The 27,413-nt window shown below is 36.5% G+C and overlaps 1 protein-coding gene across 2 annotated transcripts in view; it reads left to right on the top strand.

Moving 5' to 3' along the window:
* LOC136031151 (protein timeless homolog) overlaps positions 1-27,413 on the top strand; it is a 123,096-nt gene that overhangs the window by 51,779 nt on the left and 43,904 nt on the right. The window contains exons 6-9 of one of the 2 annotated variants that reach the window (XM_065710477.1): positions 1,601-1,857; positions 12,306-12,423; positions 19,273-19,419; positions 21,640-21,752. In XM_065710477.1, the coding sequence (XP_065566549.1) occupies positions 1,601-1,857; positions 12,306-12,423; positions 19,273-19,419; positions 21,640-21,752 (635 nt within the window). The remainder of the gene's footprint in view (positions 1-1,600; positions 1,858-12,305; positions 12,424-19,272; positions 19,420-21,639; positions 21,753-27,413) is intronic. The other variant, XM_065710478.1, reaches the window with a different exon arrangement.

Genomic DNA, 27,413 nt, shown 5'->3' with positions numbered 1-27,413 from the left:
AGATAGTATTTTGTTCAAAATAGTCGAAAAATCTAATAACTATGTCTTTAGGTGTAAAATTCCCCCTCCCACAATCCCCGTGGGAAGGGCTGTAAGTTGTGAAATTTGCCCATTGTTTACATATAGTATTTTTTTTTTCCTATGCTTCATTATGTTTGTCGTTTTGTTTTTCTCACTATTCACTATGGTGAAATGATTAAACCCCTGAGCCTTCGTGCACAATTCTATCCTCTGCACTAACTGGAGTGAAACTATTTTGTGCGGTTCTTAAAAAGTTTCATCAAACAGTTCATCGTGACGAACTGTACGTAAGGAGCGACCCGCCTCATTAGTAATCGAAACTCTAAAAAACGGAATTTTGATACCAATATATTCGTCAAGAGCATCGGATTTTTATGCTGGTTTCAAATATATAAGTTTCATCAAGTTTAATGTTACTCATCAAAAGTTGTGAGCCTGAGAAAATGTGCCTCATTTTCGAAAAAAGGGGGGAAAGACCCCCTAAAAGCTATAGAATATCAATGAAAATCCAACTATCAGGTTCAGCATATTGGAGAACTCTATTGTAGAGGTTTCAAGCTCCTGTCTGCTAAAATGTGGAGTATTGTATTTTTTGCCAGAAGAAAGATCATGGATGTGTGTTTACTTGTTTTTTTTTTTCTTCCCAGGGGTGTTTCTATCGACCCAGTGATCCAAGAATATCGCAAGAGGGTTCATACAAACGGAAATTAAAAGTTCTTTTGCCCTTTTTAAGTGACAAATAAATTGGAGGGCAAATAGGCCCCTCCTATGCCCATTTTTCTTAAAGTTACCGGTTCAAAATTTTGAGATAGTATTTTGTTCAAAATAGTCGAAAAATCTAATAACTATGTCTTTAGGTGTAAAATTCCCCCTCCCACAATCCCCGTGGGAAGGGCTGTAAGTTGTGAAATTTGCCCATTGTTTACATATAGTATTTTTTTATTGCAAGGTATGCTGACGTTTTCATGGGGGATTTTTCTGGTGGAGGGATTTGGGTTATATGGGAGGATCTTTTCATGGAGGAAGGGAATTTTCCATGAAGGGCGTGCCAGATTTCTCAACATAAATTAAGAAACGATCAGAAATAAAAAGTTTTTTTCAACTGAAAGCAAGGAGCAGCATTAGAATTTAAAACGAACAGAAATTATTACGTATAAAAGGGGCTTCACCCGGTCGTCAATTTTTCGCTCTTTACGCTAAAGATCTAATTTTATTCCAGTTCTTTAAGAATGGTCCCTGAACTGCAAAAACCATTATATTAAAATAAATATCTCTTTTGAAAGAACTAAAAAAATCTTTAGCGTAAAGAGCGAGGTATTGACGAGGAGGCAACTTCCCTCATATACGTAATAATTTCTATTCGTTTTAAGTTTTAGCGTTGCTCCTTACTTTCGGTAGAATTTTTTTTTATTTATTTAATTTATCTAGTCTTCAAAATTTATTAGATTTACGCTAAAGATCTAATTTTATTCCAGTTCTTTAAGAATGATCCCTGAACTACAAAAACCATCTAGTCTTCTAGCCTATCTAGTCTTCAAAATTTATTAGATTTGTATGTATAACTGAAATAATGTTGCAGGTGATTTGGGCACTCCATGAATCTGGATTCTATAATTTGATGCTTTATATTGCGTCATCGGATTCAGAACAACATTTGTGCATGCACATTTTGGAAATTTTGTCTAAAATGCTGAAAGATTCTAATGCAGAAGACTTGGCAACGGCTGGGAAACTAATGAGTGCTTCAAGACGTGAAGAGAGTACGAATTCTCTGGTCAAACAGAAACTAGTTGAAGATATGACTAAGTCGAGAAAGAATTTTAAGTTGAGCACAAGGTAAATAATCAAGTTCCTTAAATATGTATACAGTTTCTTTCCCCAAGTCGTTATACATTGGAGAAAACGACATGAAAAATGTAGATATTTGTAATAGAAAATACAGGTTTCCTATAAAAGATGTGCTATCGGCTAGACTCGGAATATCGGTCTCTTGTAGGGTAGGTAGCCACTATTCCACTGATTATGCTGTGACTTGGCATATCGCTCAGGCTTATTTACAAACAGATTAAAATTCCGTATACCTCCCTCCTTAAGCTACACACCTTACCACCGAAAAAGGAGGGATGGTACTTGCTTGCGTTTTACTAAGTCTTTCATTTCCAATATGCTTACTGTAAACATTTTCAGTAATTTTCTTAACCCCACTAAACCCTGTCTCCCTTATTTAGCCTTTTCAGCTATCCCAGTTTACTCGCTAGCTTAGTTACTGCTATGGTTTCACCCTCTTTATCCCGGATCTCCAGGACAAGTCTTGGTATCTGTAATAAATGTAGTCCCGTTGTCTCTTATGTTTTTAGATTTAGTTTCTTGTGATACCAGCTCTTACATTTCAACTTGTCATAACGTGTCTCTTTTGTTTCCCTTCTTCGTAAAGCAGCTTGAGACCTGGTTATTTTTTATGGCACTTCGTATTAACCAAGTGACATATAGCAATCGCAAATTCTGTCGGTCTGTCGATCCCGGTTTTGCTACTTTAGGCACTTCCAGGTAACCTAGGACGATGAAATTTGGCAATCGTATCAGGGACCGGACCAGATCAAATTAGAAATAGTCGTTTTCCCGATTTGACCATCTGGGGGGAGTGGGGGCCCGTTAATTCGGAAGAAATAGAAAAATTGAAGTATTTTTAACTTACGAACGGTTTATCAGATCTTAATGAAATTTGATGTTTGGAAGGATATCGTGTCTCAGAGCTCTTATTTTAAATCCCGACTGGATCTGATGATATTGGGGGAGAGTTGGGAGGAGAGATTTGAAACCTAAAATCTTGGAAAACACTTAGAGTGGAGGGATCGGGATGAAACTTGGTGGGAAAAATAAGCACAAGTCCTAGATAAATGATTGAAATAATCGGAACGGATCCGCTCTCTTTGGGGTAGTTGGGGGGGGGGGCTTAATTCTGAAAAATTAAAAGATATGGGTATTTTTAACTTACGAACGGGTGATCGGATCTCAATGAAATTTGATGTTTAGAAGGATATCGTGTCTTAGAGCTCTTATTTTAAATGCCGACCGGATCTGGTGACATTTGGGGGGGGGGAGTTGGGAGGGGGAAATCTAAAACTTGGAAAACACTTAGAGTGGAGGGATCGGGATGAAACACGGTGGGAAAAATAAGCACAAGTCCTAGATATATGATTGACATAACCGGAACGGATTAACTCTCTTTGGAGTAGTTGGGGGGGGGGGGGGGGTAATTCTGAAAAATAAAAAAAAATAGGTATTTTTAACTTACGAACGGGTGATCGGATCTCAATTAAATTTGATATTTAGAAGGATATCGTGTCTCAAAGCTCTTATTTTAAGTCCCGGATGTGGTGACATTGGGGGAATTTGGAGTGGGGGAAGCTAAAATGATGGAAAACGCTTAGATTGGAGGGATCGGGATGAAAATTGGTGGGAAAAATAAGCAGAAGTCTTAGATACGTGATTTACATAATTGGAACCGATCCTCTCTATGGGGGGGGGGGCTAATTCTGAAAAATTAGAAAAAATGACGTAGGCTATTTTTAACTTACGAAGGAGTGATCGGATCTTCAGAAAGCTTCATGTTTAGAAGGACCTCGTAACTCAGATCTATATTTTAAATCTAAGCCGGATCCAGCGTAATTGGGGGGGGGGGCAGTTGGGGGGAACCGGAAATCTTAGAAAATACTTAAAGAGGTGAGATCAGGATGAAACTGGGTGGGAAGAATAAAAACCTTTCTAAGATACGTCACTGACATAACCGGACCGGATCTGCTCTCTTTGGTGGAGTTGGGGGGGGGGGGGGTTAATTCCGAAAAACAAAAAAATGAGGTATTTTTAATTTACGAACAGGTAATCGGATCTGAATGAAATTTGATATTTAGAAGGATATCGTGGCTCAGAGTTCTTATTTTAAGTCGCGACCGGATCTGATTACATTGGGGGGAGTTTGGGGTAGGGGAACCTAAAATGATGGAAAACGCTTAGAGTGGAGGGATCGGGATGAAACTTGGCGGGAAAAATAAGCAGAAGTCTTAGATACGTGATTTACATAATTGGAACGGATCCGCTCTATTGGGGGGGGGGGTTAATTCTGAAAAAATTGAAAAAATGACGTATTTTCAACTTACGAAGGAGTGATCGGATCTTAATGAAATTTCATATTTAGAAGGACCTCGTAACTCAGATCTCTTATTTTAAATCTCAACCGGATCCAGCGTAACTGGGGGGGGGCAGTTGGGGGGTACCGGAAATCTTTGAAAATACTTAAAGCGGTGAGATCAGGAAGAACTAGATGGGAAGAATAAAAACCTGTCTAAGATATGTGACTGACATAACCGGACCGGATCTGCTCTCTTTGGTGGAGTTGGGAGGGGGGGGGGGGGGTAATTTCGAAAATTGAGGTATTTGTAACTTACGAAAGGGTTACCAGATCTTAATAAAATTTGATACTTAGAAGGATCTTGTGCTTTAAAGCTCAAAATTTTATATTCCGACCAGATCCTGTGACATTGGGGGGATGGGAGGGGGAAACCAGAATTCTTGGAAAACGTGAAAATTGGGGTATTTTTATCTTACGAATAGGTGATCGGATCTTAATGAAATTTGATATTTAGAAGGAATTCATGTCTCAGAGCTCATATTTCAAATCCCGACCAGATCTTTTGACATTGGGGAGAGTTGGAAGGGGAAATCTTGGAAAACACTTTGAGTGGAGGAATCGGGATGAAGCTTGGTGGATAGAATATGCAAATGTCCTTGATACGTGATTGACGGAACCGTACTAGATTCGCTCTCTTTGGGGGAGTTGGGGGGAGGGGTTTAGTGATTTGGCGAGTTTGGTGCTTCTAGACGTGCTAGGACGATGAAAATTGGTAGGCGTGTCAGGGAGCTTCTCAAATTGATTTGATAAAATTGTTTCCCCAGATTCGACCATCTGGGGGGCTAAAGGAAGAGGAAAAATAAGAAAAAATTAGGTATTTATAATATACGAGTGGCTGATAGGATCTTAATGAATTTTGATATTTAGAAGGGCATCGTGACTCAGAGCTCTTATTTTAAATCCTGACCGGCATTAACCCTCTTATTTTCCTTTTAAATCAATCTATTGATTCATAGAATTTTGTTAGAGCTCATACCAAATGATCTCTTGGCTCTTAGCTCTTCATGCCTCGTCACAAGTGCCATATGAGCTCTTAGCTCTTGTTTTTTTTCTTATAAATTGTTTTTTAATCGTTTTTTCTATTATTACTATGATCGTTATTAAATAAAAAAAACTAGTTTTTTTTAACTGAAAGTAAGGAGCGACATTAAAACTTAAAACGAACAGAAATCACCTCGTACATGAAAGAGGCTGCTTCCTCATCAACGCCCAGCTCTTTACGCTAAAGTTTGACTCTTTCTCTCAATTCTTCTTTTTAAAACATTAAAAAATTTTAGCGTAAAGAGCGGGGCGTTGATGAGGAAGCAGCCTCTTTTATATACGAAGTAATTTCTGTTCGTCTTAAGTTTTAATGTCACTCCTTACTTTCAGTTAAAAAAACTAGTTTGTTTTATTTAATTTCTGAACGTTTTTGAATCAATGCATGTTTTGATTTTGGCTCTCCGCAGAGGAATAATCAAAACGAAATTTGCATATTATTATTTTTTTTTTTGGCTAAATGGCTTTCTCATAATTTTGATCGAATGATTTTGAGAAAAAAAGAACGGGGGAGGAAGCCTAGTTGCCCTCCGATTTTTCGGTTAATTAAATAAAAAAAACAAGTTTTTTGAAATGAAAGTAAGGACCGAAATTAAAACTTAAAACGAACAGAAATTACTCCTTATATGAAAGGGGCTTTTCCTCCTCGACACCCCGCTCTTTACGCTAAAGTTTTTTTATTGTTTTAAAAAGTAGAGTTGCGAGAAAGAGTCAAACTTTAGCACAAGGAGCGGAGTGTCCAGGAGGAAAAGCCCCTTTCATATAAGGAGTAATTTCTGTTCGTTTTAAGTTTTAATGTCGCTCCTTACTTTCATTTCAAAAAACTTGTTTTTTTATTTAATTTTTGGAAGTTTTTGAATTAATGGATGTCTGATTTTGGCTCTCCGTACATAAATTATTAAAATTAAATTTGCTATTAATTCTTTTTTTGGCTAAATGGCTTTCTTATAGTTTGGTCAGACGATTTTGAGAAATAAGGGGTGGCGAAGGAGGCCTAGTTGCCCTCCGATTTTTTCGGTTATTTATAAAGGCAACTAGAACTTTGAATTTTTAACGAACGTTTTTATTAGTAAAAAATATACGTAACTTAGAATTAACTTACATAACAAACTTTTATATTCTTATGTTTTTGATTATATATATGAGGGAGTTTGTCCCCTCGTTAATACCTCGCTCTTCACACTAAATCTTAAGTTTTGCCCAATTCTTTAAGAATGACCCTTGAATCAGAAAAGCCGTAGAATAAATAGTTGAAATTACTAAAAATAATTTAGCATAAAGAGTGAGGTATTTTTCTCCTCCTAAATACCTCGCTCTTTATGCTAAAGTATTTTTAGAACCCCTCATATGCGTAATAATCTCTGTTCGTTTTTAGTTTTAATGCCTCTCCTTAATTTCAATTGAAAAAACTTTTCATGTTTATATTTTCATTGTTTTTTTTTTAAATAGTAATGCTAGAAAATCCTGCTCCCTTTTCATTGAATTTCTCTTCCCCCATTAAATATTCCTCCAAGGAAAGATCCTCCCATATAGCTCCCTCCCCTGAACCCCACACCCAAACAAAAAAATCCCCCTGAAAACGTCGGTACACTTCCCAATAACCATTACTTTATGTAAACATGGGTCAAAGTTAGTAACTTGCAGCCCCTCCTCCAGGGACTGTGGGGGGTAAGTCATCCCCAAAGACATAGTTATTATAGTTTTCGACTATGCGGAACAAAATGGCTATCTCAAAATTTGATGAGCCCAACAAGAATGAGCCCTCTTGCAACACTCTAGGACCACTTGGTCGATACGATGACCCATGGGGAAAAAAAAACAAAAAAAACAAATAAACACGCACCCATGATTAGTCTTGATCAGCAAAGTCCCATGATCAGCAAATTTTCTCAGGCTCGTAACTTTTGATGACAAAGACTAAATTTGATAAAACTTATATATTTGAAATCAGCATAAAAATTCAATTCTTTTGATATATCTTTTAGCATCGAAATCCCGTTTTTTAGAGTTTCGTTTACTATTGACCCGGGTCGCTCCTTACTACAGTTCGTTACCACGAACTGTTTGATTAATAAGGCAACTAGAACTTTTAATGTTTTACGAATCTTTTTATCAGTAAAAGATTTACGTAACTTATAAATTAGCTTACGTAAAGAACTTTTGTATTCTCATGTTTTTATTATATATATGAGGGGGTTCGCCCCCTCGTCAGTACCTCGCTCTTTACACTAAAGCTTAAATTTTGTCCCAATTCATTAAGACTGACCCCTGAATCACAAAAGCCGTTGAATAAATAGTTGAAATTACTAAAAATACTTTAGCGTAAAGAGCGAGGTATTAGAAGAAGTTGAGCCCTTCATATGGGTAATAATTTCTGTCTCTGTTTCAAGTTTTAATGCTGTTCCTTACTTCCAGCTGAAAAAACTTTTTCATATTTATTTTTTAATTGTTTTTTTTTTAAATAATGCTAGTAAATCCTGCTCTTCCTTCATGGAAATTTTCTTCTCCCATGACAAACTCTCGATGGAATGTTCCCCTAGCATATCTCCCTCTTTTTAACCCCTCCCCCAAACCAAAAAAATCCTCCTGAAAACGCCTGTACACTTCCCAATAACCATTACTATATGTAAGCATTGGTCAAAGTTGTTTACTTGTTGCCCCTCCCACGGGGACTCTGGGGGAGTAAGTCGTCCCCAAAGACATAGTTATAAGGTTTTTCGACTACGCTGAATAAAATGTCTATCTCAGAATTTTGATCCGTTGACTTTGGGAAAATAATTAGCGTGGGAGGGGGCCTAGGTGCCCTTCAATTTTTTTGGTCACTTAAAAAGGGCACTAGAACTTTTAATTTTCGTTAGAATGAGCCCTCTTGCAACATTCTAGGACAACTGGGTCGATACTATCATCCCTGGGAAAAAAAAACAAATAAACACGCATCCGTGATCTGCCTTCTGGCAAAAAATGCAAAATTCCACATTTTTGTAGATAGGAGCTGGAAACTTTTACAGTTTGGTTCTCTGATACGCTGAATATGATGGTGTGATTTTCGTTAAGATTCTATGACTTTTAGGGGGTGTTTCCCCCTATTATCTAAAATAACGCAAATTTTCTCAGGCTCGTAACTTTTGATGGGTAAGACTAAACTTGATAAAACTTATATATTTAAAATCAGCATTAAAATGGAATTCTAACTTTTGATGGGTAAGACTAAACTTGATGAAACTTATATATTTAAAATCAGCATTAAAATGGAATTCTTTTGATGTAGCTATTGGTATCAAAACTCCATTTTTTAGAGTTTTGGTTACTATTGAGCCGGGTCGCTCCTTACTACAGTTCGTTACTACGAACTGTTTGATTGATGTTTCAGTTCTAGCGTTACTTGATGCAAACCGCGAATTCCGCTTTTTTTGCTCGTGAAAGTTGTTTATGAATACAGTATGACTTTAATCAAATATTACGTTAAGCCGCCGCCAATAGATACGTTTTAGTTGCAAATAAAACAGCAATGAAAGCATATATACTTGGTTTCCTCTTGTCGCTTGAAAACCTCTGTACTGAATTTATGCCTAGAATATTTTGGGCTTTCAATAAGATTTTGCTAGAGAAATGTCCATTGATCCAGAAAGACTGCAAACTCCTTAAGATTTTAATACAAATCAACCAATCAGAACTATGTTGACTTATTCGATCAAACAAACTGAAGAAAGAAAGTCGCAAAGATACATTCCTGGATAAGTCGCAAACATTCAAAGATATACCATTCTATGTCAAATTATTAAGTGAAAATGCCCTCGATTTTTGGAGTGTAGTTTGTATTGTAGAAAGTGAGTGTAGGCTTTCTACAAATATTATTATTCTTTCTATAAATATTATTACTTCTACATATTATTCTATGGGCATTATATATTTTTCTATTTTACAGTAATTAATTCATATTTTTGTGGAATTTTCTTGAAACATTCAAACTTGAGAGTTATGTAAGCATGTTTTGACGCTTATTTAGAAACACACATTAAGCTAGTTGAGAACTTCCTAAGTTTTAAATGCGATTAATTCTCTTGTAATTTCGGCCCTTGCAAGTGTCTTAAACTATTAAGCATACAAATAGTGGCATTTATAGCTCCCGGGGCATCCGGCCCCCTTCAAATAGATGCCCTATGTTTTAGATTCCTTATCATTAGTGTTAGATCACAAAATGCGATGGTAATAGGAAGTTTCTTAACCCTTAAAAATGTTCGACATAGAATATACTAGAGGCAAGCTATATGTCATTCTCGTTTTAACCAGAAATATAAGGTGAAATTTCAACTTTTTACCTTTGGTCAGATTTTTTCCTATTTTTGGGAGTTTTGTTTGACCTATTAGGGCCGTAGGAGCTCGTTCCTTTGGGTCGGTGAGCATTTTGTTGAGAAGCTACTGTATAGAATTACTACATTTACCAGGTTGATCTATTTGGTTTTTCAGTTCATCCAATCGAAATCTAAGTATTATATGTGTTTCTCATAAGAAAAGGCTAGTTAGGGTAATTTCGAAGACCACGCTGCCTTTCCATGACGAGATATAAAAGTTCAATTAGGGATAAATCCCTTTATTAGAGAGTGATAATTCAAAAAAATATTTTTTGTACGATAATTTACTGAAGTCAGATAAATTAAGGTTCATTTCACCCGAGGGGTTTAACCTTTGTCAATAAGACAAAGGAAAATAAGAAAAATCTTTGAAAAATAAGACATTTGCATAAATGGCATTGTATAAGTATTTTGACGTGTTTAAGCTATTCCCAAAATATGACAGTTGTATAATTTATATGTTTTATAATTTTATTTCGACAATGGAATCCAATATTGTGAGTTCCGTTTTAAGCCGCTAAAAAATTACATAAGCAAATATGAAATATTTACATTAAACTTTGCTGTAGATAAAAATCTATACGTTAAGATTGCCAAAAGAAAGCTATTTGCCCAGTAAAGGTTGATGGAGAAAGGGAGGGCTAAAAAAGCGATTGAAGAGTCGGAAGAAAATGAATCCAAGAGGGTGAAAAGGAAGGCCAAATAAGAACAACCGATTATACAGCGAAAAAAAAAAAATATAGAAGCCTACAAGAGGTAAGGGCCAAAAGTATATATATATATATATATATATATATATATATATATATATATATATATATATATATATATATACTTAGATTAAGGCCTCTTTGTCTGTTATTCTTCGAAAGGGGATATTTTTTAACCGGAATAATTCCGGTTATTTTAGAACCGTGAGAATGGAAATCGACCATAAGTATCTCGAAAACCTCGTGCTAAAATCTTGGAAAATTCTGATATGTTTCTTGTGAGATTTGGTACTTGGATTTAATTTTCTAATAGTTCATTTTACTCTCCTGTATTTTCTTTGTACTTTTTTTTAAAATCTCGACGTCTCTAATAACTTATTTAACTTTACAGCACTTTCTTATACTTTTGTCGTAACCTTTTCCAGAAACAGGATTACAGCTTCATTAATAGGTTTGTTTTTCGTTCGGAAAAGGATTTTATGCATTTAAATCACGTAAACCTGGTGGAATTTGAGAACGAGGTTAAACAGAAGTAAGAAAATTTTAGTAGTTTACAGAAATGAGTTGTATTAAAGTGTTAATCAGTAAAGATAATTAACGTAATGTAGTTGTTTTTATGTTTTAAGCACCGTAGAGCTAGGGATAGAATTTCCTTGAGGAAAATGGTCACATGAAAAGTAGTACTAATACCTTATTTGTACGTTTTCTTTCATACTTTTGCTTTCTTTCAAATTTGATAACACTCACAAAAAAAAGATATAAAAAATATAACAGGCATAAAGAGCGACTAAAGGGACAAGACAGGGGAGAGGCGAGCTGAGGTTCACGAGGAGGGTGAACTTTAAACATAAGAATAGCAAAAAAAGAAAGATTGAGAGATCATCAACCATAGGAACAATGCAAATCTCCAAAAAATTAGTCATAGGAGGAAATTAATAAGGGGCATTAACCATATCTAATTTCAAGATTTGGGATCTCTAAATAGTCAAGATCTTATGTGTATACTCTGTTCAAGAATAGCCGCAGTTATTTTATCAATATATAATAAAACAAAACTAAGGGTTACACTAGTTAGTATCCTCTAGAAATTGAGGAACACTTTATTTTATTTTTTTTTTTTTTCTAAGCTGGCGAATTCAGCTTGTGGTGAGAAAGTGGCAAAGGTCTTACTCAGTGGTTTTATGAAAACTGTGGACCTCTGGCTGGGTTGACGTATGTGATGTTAGATTTTGGAAACCTACTTATAATTCTTGCCTGGGGCAAAAAGGATGGTTTTGCTGGTCATCGAGTCTTTCGTGTCCAAAATGAATTGGAGGCTTGAAGTCAATATCGGAAAAGATTATTTAAAGTTGTCCCACTAAGCTTCCATTCCATTCAACCCTGTTTTTATTTTCGATTAGCATAAACAATAGATTTTTCGTTCATATGTATTATCCGCCAATTTTCGGCTCTCAGAGTTTCGATTACTGTAAGCAAAGGGAGACAGTGGTCTCCCTTTGCTTACCATGAGTGGTACTAAACTAGTCTAGTCTATAGATTTTTGGCGCTTCTTCACTACAAAGGTGCTTGTGTCAGCACTGTGGCGGCTGGGATCAAACTCTTGACTCGTTTTGCCAAGCAAAGATCACTCTACTGTGCCATAGTTTCTAGTGTTGCGCTATATTTCAATTAATGTTTTTTCTAAGGAAAACAAAAAATACTAAAGCACTTGAAACTTATTTCCTCAAATACAGGTCTGACCCTTTGAAAGCATTGGAGACTTAGTCGTAAAAAAAGCAGTCAAAAATGCAAAAAATCATTTATACGCCCTATTTTCCGTTTTTCATCTAGAACTCCTAGGATCAATCTTGAGGAATTTTGTTTCCACCCTGTGTCTAGACTTGATTTTTATCTTAATTTTATTAAGACAGAAGAGGTCCCTTTTCCTTGTATTGTAATTTTAATGTAAATAGATCAGTTATCCAAAAATAAAGTTTTGTATCAAATCTGTTTCAGGCACTCTCGTTTTGGTGGTATCTACTCAGTCAAAGGGGTGAAGTCAGTGGGCGAGAGAGATGCAACAGTTATGAAGCCAAATTTTGACCCAGGAGATCTTTCACAAGATCAGTTGAAGGTAGGATCACACTAAATACTAATAATGATAATTATATTAATGAAAAGAGAAAAATTCTTATTGGCTATTGTGATTTGTATCATTTACAATGAACGGATTTCCTGATCGTTCAATCCAGCTGTTATTGAAGTTGAACTAAAGCACATCAAAATAAGGTTAAAATAGTTTAGCAACTTTTAGCGATTCGAAAACTCTGGATAGATATGACACATGGACATGGGATCCTAGTTTTTTATAATTCGCCTTTAATTTAATTTAAACATCAAAATTAAGATAGAAATTTTAATTACAAACCTTAACAATGGGTTTGATAACGCTCTCGGGGGTCAACTCTACTAATAGTTTACTATTCTTGAACTTGTTAACAACTAGGATCAAGTATACAGGGTGAGAATGTAAGGGAAGGGATTTTGCTACTTTGAAATTTTAAAGTCGTATAGAAATTTCTTATAATTTCGGGAATTTATTCAGACATAAACTCTTACATTTCATAAGAAACTGTAAAAACCCTCTTAGATGTGAAAAATCTGCAGGTGATTACTTTTATAAGTCTCAAGCATGTTCAGCTCAGATTATTAAACGTGCTAAGTGCGAAAAGAATGATTGTAGCAGTAGCCTGTTTTGTCCTGAGCTCATGGATTAAACCTTGTTAGATGTAGAAAATGCAATTAGATTCTCAGATTGTCGAATGTGCTAATTGTGGAGAGAATCATCGCAACAATAGCCTGGTGTGTTTCAAGCTTAAGAAGTACTTTCATGCACAAGTATTCTCGGGGAAATCCAGTACGCCGATCCTTGTTCTGTTTTCAGATCCTTGTTTCAGATACAACTACCTAGATCTGTCCTAGCGTTATTTTATAAAGATACTTCTAGTGCTGACGAGAAGCTCTTGAGCTCTTGAAAGTCTTTTAATAGTCATGAAATTTTCTGTGCTACTTATTGTCTCCTGAATGCTAATAATGTGCTAGAGCTGGAATTAAAATAAGATCTCTCTTTGCCCTTCCAGGCTAACATTTGTCCATCATTCCGGAGGAACAGATTTTGCACTGAATAAATTGTTCTGCTTTTTTGAGCCTTCTGATGTTCACATTTCGCCCGATTTTGATTCCTTTGTTTAATTGTGTATGTGTATGCCAAAGAATGATCTAAATGAGTTTCTTCGTGGTAAATTTGCTGAAGCTTGCGCTTCGTTAATTACGATTAATGCATTTGCAATTTTCGATTAACAAATAAATTGAATTTTCATTTGTGGTGACTTTAACACAGATCTTAAAAAAATGGAACTTTTAAATTTAGTCAAATTTTATTTGATTCCTTCCTATTAATGTTTTTCGGCCACCAAAAATGAAACAGTTGTCATGCTTGCATGAATCGAGCTCCAGGTCGAAATTAGATCTGTCTACCTTTTTATCTACTGCTTCATGTGAGAATGTCAAAGTGTTTTCCTTTTCGTGTTGACGTTGTTTTATATTCAATTATATCATACTCTATGCTGCCAACAATCCGCATTCTATTTCATCTATTAAATAAAAAAAACTAGTTGTTTTAACTGAAAGTAAGGAGCGACATTAAAACTTAAAACGAACAGAAATTACTCCGTATATAAAATGGGTTGTCCCCTCCGCAATCCCTCGCTCTTTACGCTATTGTTTTAAAAAGTAGAATTGTGGAAAAGAGTCAAACTTTAGCGTAAAGAGCGAGGGATTGCAAAGGGGACAACCCATTTTATATACGGAGTAATTTCTGTTCGTTTTAAGTTTTAATGTCGCTCCTTACTTTCAGTTAAAAAAAACTAGTTTTTTTTTATTTAATTTCTGAACGTTTTTGAAATAATGCATGTTTGATTTTGGCTCTCCGCACATAAATTATTAAAATGAAATTTGTATATTAATTCTTGTTTTGGCTAAATGGCTTTCTCTTAGTTTTGATCAGACGATTTTGAGAAATAAGGGGTGGTGAAGGAGGCCTAGTTGCCCTCCAATTTCTTGGTTACTTAAAAATCCAACTAGAACTTTTAATTTTTAACGAACGTTTTTATTAGTAAAAAATATACGTAACTTAATAATTAACTTACGTACAGGCACGTACGCAGGAATTTTTTTCGGGGGGGGGGCCAAAACCTTTGAAACAGCAGATATAAAGTAGCACTTTTTTATTTAGTAATGCAAAAAGCAGGTATATCGGAAAATACAGATCCTGTAGTATTGTAGCGGATGGGGGGGGGGGAAGAAGACTGAAGCCTCAACAGTATGTTTTAGGCTCAGGTTATGTTCATAGCGATTTAGAACCAGTGATTAATGTATTATATCCCACTGAAAGGGAAATTTTAAGGTTAACAGTGCAATATGGATTCTGTGGGGGGTAGTTCTTATATTGCAAAAACGTAGATTTTGATGAAAAATGATAGTTTCCAGAATTGATCCATTAAAAGCTGTACTTTATCCTGAAAGAGGGGGGGATAAACGCCCTAATATATAGGATAATTCTATTTTGCTGTGGAAAGCAAACTCTCTTTATAAAAAAAGTAACAGCACAATTGCTAATTACTTCAAAAAGGGTAAAAAGTTAGACAGAAATGGGTTAATAATTGGGCAGTGACTTGACCGGATAATGGTATGCTGTAAAATCCCCCAAAAAAGGCTTCACACATGTATCTAGATTCTTAATAAATGTCCTACTTGTGCCAGAAATCCCAAGAAACCATGGGGAAATTAAACATTTCACAAAGTGTCAGGGGGGGCCGGGCCTGAAGGCCCCCACCCTGCGCACGTGCCAGCTTACGTAACACACTTTTATATTCTTATATTTTTATTATGTATACGAGGGGGTTTGTACCCTCGTCAATACCTCGCTGTTTACACTAAATCGTAAGTTTTGTACCAATTCTTTGAGAATGACCCCTGAATTAGAAAGGCCGTAGAATAAATAGTTGTAATTACTAAAAATACTTTAGCATAAAGAGCGAGGTATTTATCTCCTCCTAAATACCTTGCTCTTTATGCTAAAGTATTTTTAGAACCCCTCATATGCGTAATAATCTCTGTTCGTTTTACGTTTCAATGCTACTCCTTACTTTCAATTGAAAAAACGTTTTCATGTTTATTTTTTCTTTGTTTTTTTGTAGTAATGTTAGAAAATCCTGCGCCCTTTTCATTGAATTTTTCTTCCCCCATGACATATTCCTCTAAGGAAAGATCCTCCCACGTAGCCCCTTCCCCTCAACCCCACCCCCCAAACCAAAAAAAGCCCCCTGAAAACTTCTGTACACTTCCCAATAACCATTACTGTATGTAAACACTGGTCAAAGTTTGTAACTTGCAGCCCCTCCCCCAGGGATTATGGGGGAGTAAGTCATTCCTAAAGACATAGTTATTATGGTTTTCGACTATATGGAACAAAATGGCTATCTCAAAATTTTGATGCGTTGACTTTGGGAAAAAAATGAGCGTGGGAGGGGGCCTAGGTGCCCTCCAATTTTTTTGGTCACTTAAAAAGGGCACTAGAACTTTTCATTTCCGTTAGAATGAGCCCTCTTGCGACATTCTAGGACCACTTGGTCGATACGATGACCCCTGGAAAAAAAAAAGAATAAATAAACACGCACCCGTGATTTGTCTTCTGGCAAAAAATACGAAATTCCACATTTTTGTAGACAGGAGCTCAAAATTTTTGCTATATGGTTCTCTGATACGCCGAATGCGATCGTGTGATTCTATGACTTTTAGGGGGTGTTTCCCCCTATTTTCCAAAATAAGGCAAATTTTCTCAGGCTCGTAACTTTTGATGACAAAGACTAAATTTGATGAAACTTATATATTTAGAATCAGCATGAAAATCTGATTCTTTTGATGTATCTTTTAGCATCTAAATTCCGTTTTTTAGAGTTTCGTTTACTATTGAGCCGGGTCGCTCCTTACTACAGTTCGTTACCACGAACTGTTTGATTAAGAAGGCCTCTAATTAGGACTGCTTTCTATCTAGATTTTTACTTGTTTCATTTATTGAAGGCTGTTGCTTCTGGTTTCTGTGGTTTCTGGTTCTTAGGTCAAATTTTGTTTATGGACACTTAAAAAAAAAAGAAGACCAAAGTGTAGATTTTAGAGGGCCAAACATTGACACAAGTTTTTATTTAATGCTTGTGTTGTATTTGAGATTATTAAATCTATGAATTGTGGACGCAAAAAACCGCGACAGCAGAAATGACGTTAAATTTTCAATCTTCAGTACCAATCTTCATAACGTGGCAATCGGCCAGTAAACAATCAGTAACCAATCGGCTCGTGGCAAAAATTATCTGTCTCCTCCTTATTTTCTCATGATTCATCATGCTTTAAACAATATTTGGATATATACTTTTGGACCATTTGACAAAATTGTACCATGCAGAAAACTATGTAACTATCACTTCATGCATATATTCACCTCTTAAAACCGGGTAAAGCTCCGAATCTGTACAACCTGCAAACAGAACGTCTGATTTTGGGGGCACCAGAAATGCTCCAATACCTTGCCATTTTATTTCAGGCCTGCATGACCAAGCAGCATATACTTGATGTTCTCAATGAAGGATAGTAACATATATTCTTAAGTATAACTATGATTTGAGATCCTGCGATTTATGCATATCGAGAACTCTATGCTCGACTGTTGCTAAAATTCTTTTAAAGCATATATTTCGTGAAAATAGTATGAAATATAACTGACAACAGCCAATTTCCAGGAAGCTGTCTATGCAAAATGCTCACGCAACTTTTTAGTGATCCTTGAAATGCACGAATCAAAAAGTAGTCTCTATATTTCTGTCGTTTACATATCTAAGGCTCGTGGCTCCATTTTTCACTCCCAAATAAAAAAAAGTTTCATATTGTTCTAATTAAAAGAACATAGTGTTTCACGAGTCATTCTTAAAGAATTGAGACAATATTCAAACTTTAGCGTAAAGAAAGAGGTTTTGAGGAGGAGCAAGCCCCCACATATGCGTAATAATTTCTGTTCGTTTTAAGTTTTAATGTTGCTCTTTACTTTCAGTTGAAAAAACGTGTTGTTTTTTTGTTTAATTTCTGATCGTTTTTTAAATAAAGCCTGAAAATCTGGCTACACCTCCGCGGAAAAAATCCCTCCTCCTGACGGATTTATTCTCTAAACTAGTGGTTCTCAAATTATGGTACGCATACTCCTTGGGAATACGCAAACACATTTAGGGGGTATAGGGCCAGCCGAACAAAAAAAATAAAACAACCCTTTAACTCTAGGACTGGTAATTTTATTTATACTTCAGCTATAGTTTACTTAGTACCGGTAACTGAGAAGGGGTAGGCCTACCTGAATTTTTTTTTGGGTAAAAAATGGTACAGTGTCTAAATAAGTTTGAGAACCACTACTCTATACAATTCAATTCTGGTTAAAGTTTACCCGGACGCTTACCCTTAACTTTTCCCCGCGTAAAACTGAATCGAAAAAGAGAAAGTAAGACGCAAGAAGAATCTCGTATAGAAATTCTGGCAAATTTCACCAGTGTAAAATTCCCTGAAAAATTCACCTCCTGTAAACTTCACTCCCCAGGACAAATTGTCCCCGTGAAAAATCCCACCCGTAGAAATTCGCCCCTCCTCACCCGAAAAATGTATGCATACTTCTCAATAGCAAATACTACACGTAAACAATGGACAAATTCGTTACTTATAGACCTTTCCTCAGGGCTTTGGGGGGAAGAGGTCATGGAATCTCCAAAGGTATATTTATTCGGCCTTTCAACTATGCTGAATGAAATAGCTCTCTCGAAATTTTCATCAGACAGTTTTGAGAAAAAAGGGTCGTGGGAGGGGGCCTAACTGCCCTCCAATTTTTGGTCCCTTAAAAAGGACACTATAACTTTTAATTTTCGTTCGAATGAGACCTCTCCCGATATTCTAGGACCACTGTGTCGATACGATCAACCCCTGGAAAAACAACAACAAAACAAGCAAACAAATAAACACGCATCCGTGATCTTTCTTATGACAAAAAATACAAAATTCCACATTTTTGCAGATAAGAGCTTGAAATATCTTCAGCAGGGTTCTCTGATAAGCTGAATATGATGGTGTGATTTTTAATAAGATTCTATTACTTGTAGGGGTGTTCCCCCTTTTTTTGAAAATCAGGCAAATTTTCTCAGGCTTGTAATCTCTGATGGGTAGGACTAAACTTAATGAAATTTATATATTTATAATCAGCATAAAAATCTGATTCCTTTGATATATCTATTGGAATCAAATTTTCGTCTTTTAGAGTTTGGTTACTATTGAGCCGGGTCGCTCTTTAGTTACAGTCCGCTCCCAAGAACTGTTGGAGAATTTAATGCTTACGATAAGCTTTATACTTGAGAAACATTTTTGTTGTTATTGCCCTTGTAAAAAAATGCAACTGTTGCCATGAGTTATTGTTCTAAATCCTACCTAATCAACCACTGAAAAGCATCAACAATTTTTTCCTTAATTTTTTTCATTTTGCTAGTATTTGTAGCTGTGAGAATTAGTATCGAGTGAGAATTACCAGAAAATGTTGTTTAAGTATTACGTTTGCCAAGTTGCATAAATTATCTACAAGGACAATTAGGACAATGCTTAAAGGTCATCTTGCTTTCGATTTTAGATTCTCGTTTTTAATATCTATTTATTTTCAAAAAGGCTGTCTTCTGAAAATATTGTTGAAGCATTACGTCCATCAAGTTCTATCGGTTTTACTCTAAAGATATTTAAGGCAAGTTTCATATTTCTTTTTGTTTTTTTTTTTGGAGGGTAGGGGAGGGGAGAGGCGAGGATCTTATGTTCTGACTGTTCTCGTAAATTATATCTTCATTTTTTGTAGCTGAAGAAGCCTGGTTTTGGACGGCAGATTAAAATTCAAGAAAAAGAAGCGAGCAGAAAGTCTACTCTAGCTATACGACTTATCCTTAGAGATTTTTGCATTGAATTCTTGAACAGTTCCTATAACACACTTCTCCATGTTGTAAAGGTTAGTTTTGTTCCGGCAAGTATATTTGGACGGTTAGAAAGGATTCATTTTTGGTATTTTTATAGCAATAATGATTAGGGACTTTAAACATTCTTTGTCTGCCCTGCACGCAATGCAAATTATATAAAACAAACAAAAAGAATAAGGAAGTTTTTGAGGTTTGGGGTGCAAGGGGTGAAACAAAAGAGGAAAGAAAGGCCAGAATTTAAGTTATTAAATCCATAAACTTTTCTAAAAGTTTTTTTAATTTTGTGTATCTGCTTTAAACGGGTTACACAGGCATGTCAATTCCCCATACGACAGAGTCGACAAATTTTTGCCTCTAAAAGGGAAAACAAAATGCAATAGTAGGGGAAATGCAATTTGTTTTTAATTATAACTTGTAAAGGATATCAGTGTAAGATCTAATTAAACCTGTTTTCTTCTCACTATCTTGAACGAAAGTATAACAGTTCAAAATAGGGATGAAATCTTTTAATTGACAGTGAACAGATACAAAATGTTTTTAACTGGATATTTCGAACACATATACAGTGTTCATCATCAGCAGTAAAACTCTGTTCTACAATGATACAAACATTGATACTTCATTATACAATGATAAAATATGTTTTACTTATGTTTTACAAATGATGAACACTGTATATGTGTTCGAAATATCCAGTTAAAAAAAATTTATATCTGTTCACTGTTAATTAAAAGGTTTCATCCCTATTTTGAACTGTTATACTTTCGTCATGGAAAGGCAGTGTGGTCTTCGAAGTTATCGACTATCTTGAAAATAAGACGACACGAAATCACTATGAACTTAGAACTAAAAGGCCTACAGTCCGACTTTCACCGTCGCATTCCTCCCCCATAGCAAGACAACTACTACCAAAAAACATGTTTTCTTCTGACTATCTCGAAAATAAGACGACACAAACTCACTATGAACTTGGGAGTAAAAGGCCTACAGTCCGACTTTCACCGTCGCATTCTTCCTCCATAGCAAGACAACTACTTCCAAAAAAAACCTTGAGCATGTTGAACAATTGTTCTGGCTAAAAATAAGTTTGTAAAAAAGTAAATTTTTAAGGGCCATTCATGCTAGTTAAATAGTTATTAAATTTTAAAAATGCAACTATGCTTTGACAATGCTGCCCCTGTTTTGATTTATTTTTGGATCACAGTGTAAAGCAAGAAATAAAGTTTTTTCTTCTGTGGTTTTGTTTGGTTTTATTTCAACTAACTTTTATTCATGTCTATCGATCTTTCTATATGTTGGCCTTCATTATTCTGGTTAATTCCTTTTTGTCTTTAGTTCTGTCTGGGTAAAAAAAAACAACAAATAAACAAAACGTTTGTTATATTCACTCATTAGAATTTACTAAATTTGTGCGAGTACTTACTTTATGAGAGTGTGTGTGGAGCATTCCAGCACACAAGAACAAAGCCAACATAAGATATTATTCTTAGGGCCGTAATGTTGATTACATAGATATTTCGTATTCAGAAATACCAGCTCTTAGTCATTGCATTGTAATGGGATGGTTTTGGTTTAAAAAAGGAAAGGAAAGAAGGACACACACAAGTGGCAAGTTTTGTACTTAACGATGTGTTGACCAACAAGAAAAAGGACATTTCATCAGTCCGCTTATGTCTGTAAATCGCGGACTGTAGGCGGCTGTAAGTGTAATTTCGCCCCACTACTCCATACGACGAAAGGACAACGACCAAAAATGTTCAAATGATTAAACTGCAAAAGTTTACTGCTTGTAAGAGTAAGTAGAATATAAAAAAATTAAGAGAGACAACAGGCTTTTTCCCATTGCCTATTTATGTTGTACCATTCAGGTAATTTAAAGTAAGCGGTTGCATCTCTCCAGTTTTTCTTCAAATTCTCGGATTTATTATAACTGGTTTGTAATGAGGGATTTGAAAGTGAATTAGAATCTTGTATAATTATTAAGAATGGAATTATATAGGAAAGATGGAGGTGGAAGGGGCTGGATGTTAAAAAACCAGGGAGTAATTTTCGCATTAACATCGGTAAATGTTAAGTTTGATGGTATAGCTATTTGGTAATAATGGTTGAAGGAATTTTGTTTCTTTTCTCACATTATTGATTTTTAATGGTGATTCTAATTTAGTTTTGTCTTTTTTTTCCTTATTTGATAGTTGTAGCCCGAGTGGCTTCCATGGCCAAATATATGCATCTGTGTATGTAATTAATTGCAGGATAACCTCGTTCGTCACCGTACCATGGCCAACGATGAAAGCTATTATCTTTGGGCAGTGCGCTTCTTTAGTCAGTTTAATCGCATTTATGGATTTAAGCTTGAACTAATCAGGTGAAGTATCAAACTTTATTAACATATTTTTTTTAGATGATTATTAGTCTGAGATCTTTTCACATTTTTGTAAATATATTTCACAAAGCCCGGCTCGTCATGGGTACCCAATGTACCATTAATACTTTATCTTGATGAATCACTGTGTCTTATTTAACCCTAGAAAGATAAGCTTCCCAAAACATTACGTAGATGGTAAGTTTTCGTAAAAATTACTACTTAAAGAAACATTGACTTCTAAAACTCATCATTTAAATATATTTTAAAAGTAAGTTGAACTTATCGAAACCAGATTTTAAAAAAATGTCTTATACAGCACAAAAATTGGTGTCATTTCTCGGAGTCACATGGTATGCAATAACTTCACATGGTGTCGTAGAACGGCTGTTTGCAGTGGTTGCAAAAATTGGTAGTCATTCAGCGAATGCACGCTGGGAAAAGGCTACAGGTCGTTCTTTCCCCTTCCACAGAAGTCATTAAACGTATTTCCTCCATTGGTCCATTGCTCCATTTCCTCCACCTGTAACCTCCATTGTTCGACTGACATCGAGTCTGATCGAGCGCTGCTAAGTTGAGGTTGATAAACGAGTGGCCATATACGGCTGGGCCAACTCTTAGGACAGAAAATTTACAAAAGCCTGTCGTGAATGTGGTTTTCCGCCATATTTGGAGATAGTGAGGGAGGTTCTAGACGTTTATCCACCCGGAAAATACCCTTCCCTCGTGGAAAATATCCCCCCGTAGAAAATACCCCCGGAAAATACCCCCCCCCCCTCGTGGAAAATAAGGCTTTCCAAATTCGAGAATCTTATTTGAGTTTTTTTTTTAATTTCTGTAGGGTAAGGAATTTCGGTACTTGTGTATTTTTACGTCACTCACTCAAGTTTACTCTGTGTAAAACTCGAGAATAAGCCAATTTCTCCATTCGTTTCTTTCAGGTCAGCGCGATAAAAGACAAAGCCAAATGACAAAATAGATGGGAAGTATAAAATTGGGGCTATATATTTGTACATAGGGGGGGGGGGAGTAAAGTATTTGGACATATTTGAAGTCAGAAAACAATCCTTGCTTCATCATATGCAGAATAATTGTACCTAATACAGTTTGCATGTAGACCCGCTGTACTTTACCCCCCACACCTTAATGTGCAAATATATAGCCCACATTTGTTTCTAAAGCATCGATGAAAATAACGAAAAAATCGGTTTGTTCTTGAGCTTTACACAGCGTTAACTTGAGTGAATGGCGCATTATACGCAAGTACCAAAATTCCTTCTTCCTACGGAAATAAAAAAAAAAAAAAAAAAACTAAAATAAAATTCTCAAATTTGAAAAAGTCTAATTTTCCACGGGGGATAATTTCCGAGAGGAGGCATTTTCCGCGGGGGGTATTTTCCGAGGGGGAAGATTTTGTTCGGGGGAGTATTTTTTGGTGGGGGGGGGGGTCAAACGCTGGCCACCAGTAAGGAAGTAGATGACATAACAGTTGATGCACTCGATGTTGATCAGTCCATAAAACATGCACACGGGCCACGTGTTGGTTTTCTGAGCGGCTGAATTGAACAATACAGTCGGTAAAATTCTTCAACACCACCTTTGGTGTTATTATAGTATTCAATGAACTCCGGCTTCTGCGTTGGATATGTGATGCTGTTATCCTCATGGCAAGTTGACAGAAGGAGGGCCATTTTCGATGACTTACCAAAATAAGACACTAAAGTCAGCTCCTGATCGCAACATAACATTTAGGTTCCTGTAATTCTCCCTTTACATTTTCAGAATATGACTCTTGTTTTTTCATATAGTCGTAACTGTCGTAAGTCGATACGGTTTTTTCAGCAGTTCTGCTGCCAGAGGAATCGATCTAAACCTGATGTCAGGCGTGATATTTCTATTTTTCTCCCCATATTTGGGAACAAATAGATTAAGTCAGAAAATAGTTAATTTAGCATTTTCGTATGCTATAACTGACAACGCTTGTAAACAACGTTAGAATACTGGTCTCGCCTCATAGTACGAAGAAGTTTAGTAATTACACAGTTTTGATCCAAATATCCCTTTTCTTGAAGCAGGGGAAAAGTTATGTAGACGGTAAGCCTTTGTAAATTTTACTACTCCCTCTTAATATCTCTTGTGATGGCACAAGAACTGGCTAATCGTAATATTAGCATATACGCGAGGTGGGTTCTAGCAATGCATCCGTTTCCATGGTAACCGCAAAAACGTGTTTTTTGCGTTTTTGCGCAAAAAACATACGAATCCTCATAAAATTTACGAATCCTTACCCTTCTAGGGTTAAATGTTGAAACTGAATTGAAAGAATCGGCTGATGACTTGGGCAGAATACCCCTTCTAGGGAAAACGGGATTAAATCAACAGTAATTGTAGAAAAAACAAGTTTTTTTTTCTACTGAAAGTAAGAAGCAACATTAAAACCTAAAATGAATAGAAATTATGATATTTTCACTTTTATTTCATCTATGATAGCACATTCAAATTCCAATAGAGCAAAATACTTCATTACTGAAAAAAGCGCTAATAGCAACCCGTAATATTATCTGATAACACTCTCTAAAACATTACTTAAGACGCAGCTGCATACCAAATGTATGCATACCAATTTCAAGTAATCGATCTTTCCCTCTGCGTTTCAATTACTCCAGCCATATTGGAATACGCATTTCATTTAATCATTCTAGTATGCGCGAGCAAGGGATTTTCTATGCGGTTATCACGTAGAATGAATTAGCAGAATGAAAATATTAGAACAAATTTCATAGTTCAACTGGTTAGCGTTGCATTTCATTGAAGGGAAATCCCTTTCAAATTTTAACGGGGACAAAAAATCTTTGGAACATAAAAGTTCCCTGAGAAAAACGTCTTGAAATAAAATGAAATCTAAAAAAAAACTCCTTGAAAGAAATGGAATGTCTTAAAGCATTATGTAACATCCCACGTTTGTGTCCTCCTTAGTTGCAACTAAGAATTCCCCACGGGTCCTTGAATAAACATGCCTTGTGTGAATGCGGGATCCTTAACACTGGTAAACATTCCCTATTAAATAATTAGCGCCTTCTGGATGGAATTGCTCGCTAGGGCCCACGATGGAATTGGATGTTATGGCTTCTTTTTGAATTAGTTGCTATGGGACCCTGCTGGTATTGTTTGCGAGGGCCTCGGTTGAATTGGATGCTGGGGGCCCCCGGTGGCTAGGTTAGATTAGGTGCCCGTTGAAATTGGATGTTAGGGTTCCCCGTTACAATTGGTTTTTAGGGCCCCCAGCGAAATTGGATGCTAGAATCCTCTGGTGGTTAGGTTATTGGGCCCGTCGGGATTGGATGCTAGGACTTCGGTCGAATTGGCTGATAGGGCCCTATTCGTCCGGCGTCTTGAAGGTTCCCATTAGCCCCCTTTTCCAGGTTATTTTCCTGTTAAAATTATGCTTAAAGTCCATTGATGTGTGTTTTTGCAAGCCACCCTCAACGTGATACTCCGTGTCAATTCACACCACCGTGCCTCACCTGAAGGGTTTTTTCCCTTCAATCCCCCTGCAGGGTACTTCCTGGCTCTTGTAGGTGTTTAAAGACTCTATTAGGTAACGTTTGCATCTTGACTAGAGGATCCTGAAGGTTTTTCCCTGTCCCTCTTTGGTTCTTATGGCACTTGGTATTAACCAAGTGACATATAGCAATCGCAAATTCTGTCGGTCTGTCGGTTTGTCTGTCTGTCGGTCCCGGTTTTGCTACTTTAGGCACTTCCAGGTAAGCTAGGACGATGAAATTTGGCAAGTGTATCAGGGACCGGACCAGATTAAATTAGAAATAGTCGTTTTCCCGATTTGACCATCTGGGGGGGAGTGGGGGGCCAGTTAATTCGGAAAAAATAAAAAACGAAGTATTTTTGACTTATGAGCGGGTGATGGGATCTTAATGAAATTTGATGTTTGGAATGATATTGTGTCTCAGAGCTCTCATTTTAAATCCCGACCAGATCTGATGACATTGGGGGGAGTTGGAGGGGGGAAACCTAAAATCTTGGAAAACACTTAGAGTGGAGGCATAGGGATGAAACTTGATGGGAAAAATAAGCACAAGTCCCAGATACATGATTGACATAATTGGAATGGATCCGCTCTCTTTGGGGTAGTTGGGGGGGGGGGGGGGGGGGTAGAGTTCTGAAAAATTAGAAAAATGAGGGTATTTTTAACTTACGAGCGGGTGATCGGATCTCAATGAAATTTGATGTCTAGAAGGATATCGTGTCTTAGAGCTCTTATTTAAATCCCGACCGGATCTGGTGACATTAGGGGGGATTTGGGAGGGGGGAAACCTAAAACTTGGAAAACACTTAGAGTGGAAGGATCGGGATGAAACTTGGTGGGGGAAAATAAACACAAGTCCTAGATACATGATTGACATAAACGGAACGGATCCGCTCTCTTTGTGGTAGTTGGGGGGGGGGGGGGGTTATTTCTGAAAAATTAGAAAAAATGAGGTATTTTTAACTTACGAACGGGTGATCGGACCTCCATGAAATTTGATATTTAGAAGGATATCGTGTATCAGAGCTCTTATTTTAAATCCCGACCGGATCTGGTGACATTGGGGGGAGTTGGGAGGGGGGAAACCTAAAACTTGGAAAACACTTAGAGTGGAGGGATCGGGATGAAACTTGGTGGGAAAAATAAGCACAAGTCCTAGATACATGATTGACATAACCGGAACGGATCCGCTCTCTTTGGGGTAGTTGGGGGAGTATTTTTAACTTACGAACGGGTGATCGGATCTCAATGAAATTTGATATTTAGAAGGATATCGTGTCTCAAAGCTCTTATTTTAAATCCTGACCGGATCTGGTGACTTTGGGGGAAGTTTGGGGTGGGGGAACCTAAAATAATGGAAAACGCTTTGATTGGAGGGATCGGGATGAAACTTGGTGGGAAAAATAAGCAGAAGTCTTACATACGCGATTTACATAATTGGAACGGATCCGCTCTATTGGGGGGGGGGGGTTAATTTTGAAAATCAGAAAAATTACGTATTTTTAACTTACGAATTAGTGATCGGATCTTCATGAAACTTCATATTTACAAGGACCTCGTAACTTAGATCTCTTATTTTAAATCTCAACCGGATCAAGCGTAATTGGGGGGGGGGGCAGTTGGGCTGACCGGAAATCTTAGAAAATACTTAAAGCGGTGAGATCAGGATGAAACTGGATGGGAAGAATAGAAACCTGTCTAAGATACGTGACTGACATAACCGGACCGGATATGCTCTCTTTGATGGAATTGGGGGGGGGGGGTAATTTTGAAAATTGAGGTATTTGTAACTTACGAAAAGGTGACCAGATCTTAATGAAATTTGATATTTAGAAGGATCTTGTGCTTTAAAGTTATAATTTTAAATTCCGACCAGATCCTTTGACATTGGGGGGAGTTGGAGGGGGAAACCGGAATTCTTGGAAAACGTGAAAATTGGGGTATTTTTATCTTACGAATAGGTGATCGGATCTTAATGAAATTTGATATGTATAAGGAATTCATGTCTCAGAGCTCTTATTTCAAATTCCGACCAGATCTTTGTCATTGGGGGGAGTTGGAGGGGGAAATCTTGGAAAACACTTGGAGTGGAGGAATCGGGATGAAGCTTGGTGGATAGA

Source organism: Artemia franciscana, chromosome 9 (genome assembly GCF_032884065.1).
Source record: "Artemia franciscana chromosome 9, ASM3288406v1, whole genome shotgun sequence".
In the NCBI taxonomy this organism is placed as follows: domain Eukaryota; kingdom Metazoa; phylum Arthropoda; class Branchiopoda; order Anostraca; family Artemiidae; genus Artemia; species Artemia franciscana.
Note: the sequence above shows the minus strand (reverse complement) of the source record. Positions and strands in the feature narration are given on the sequence as shown.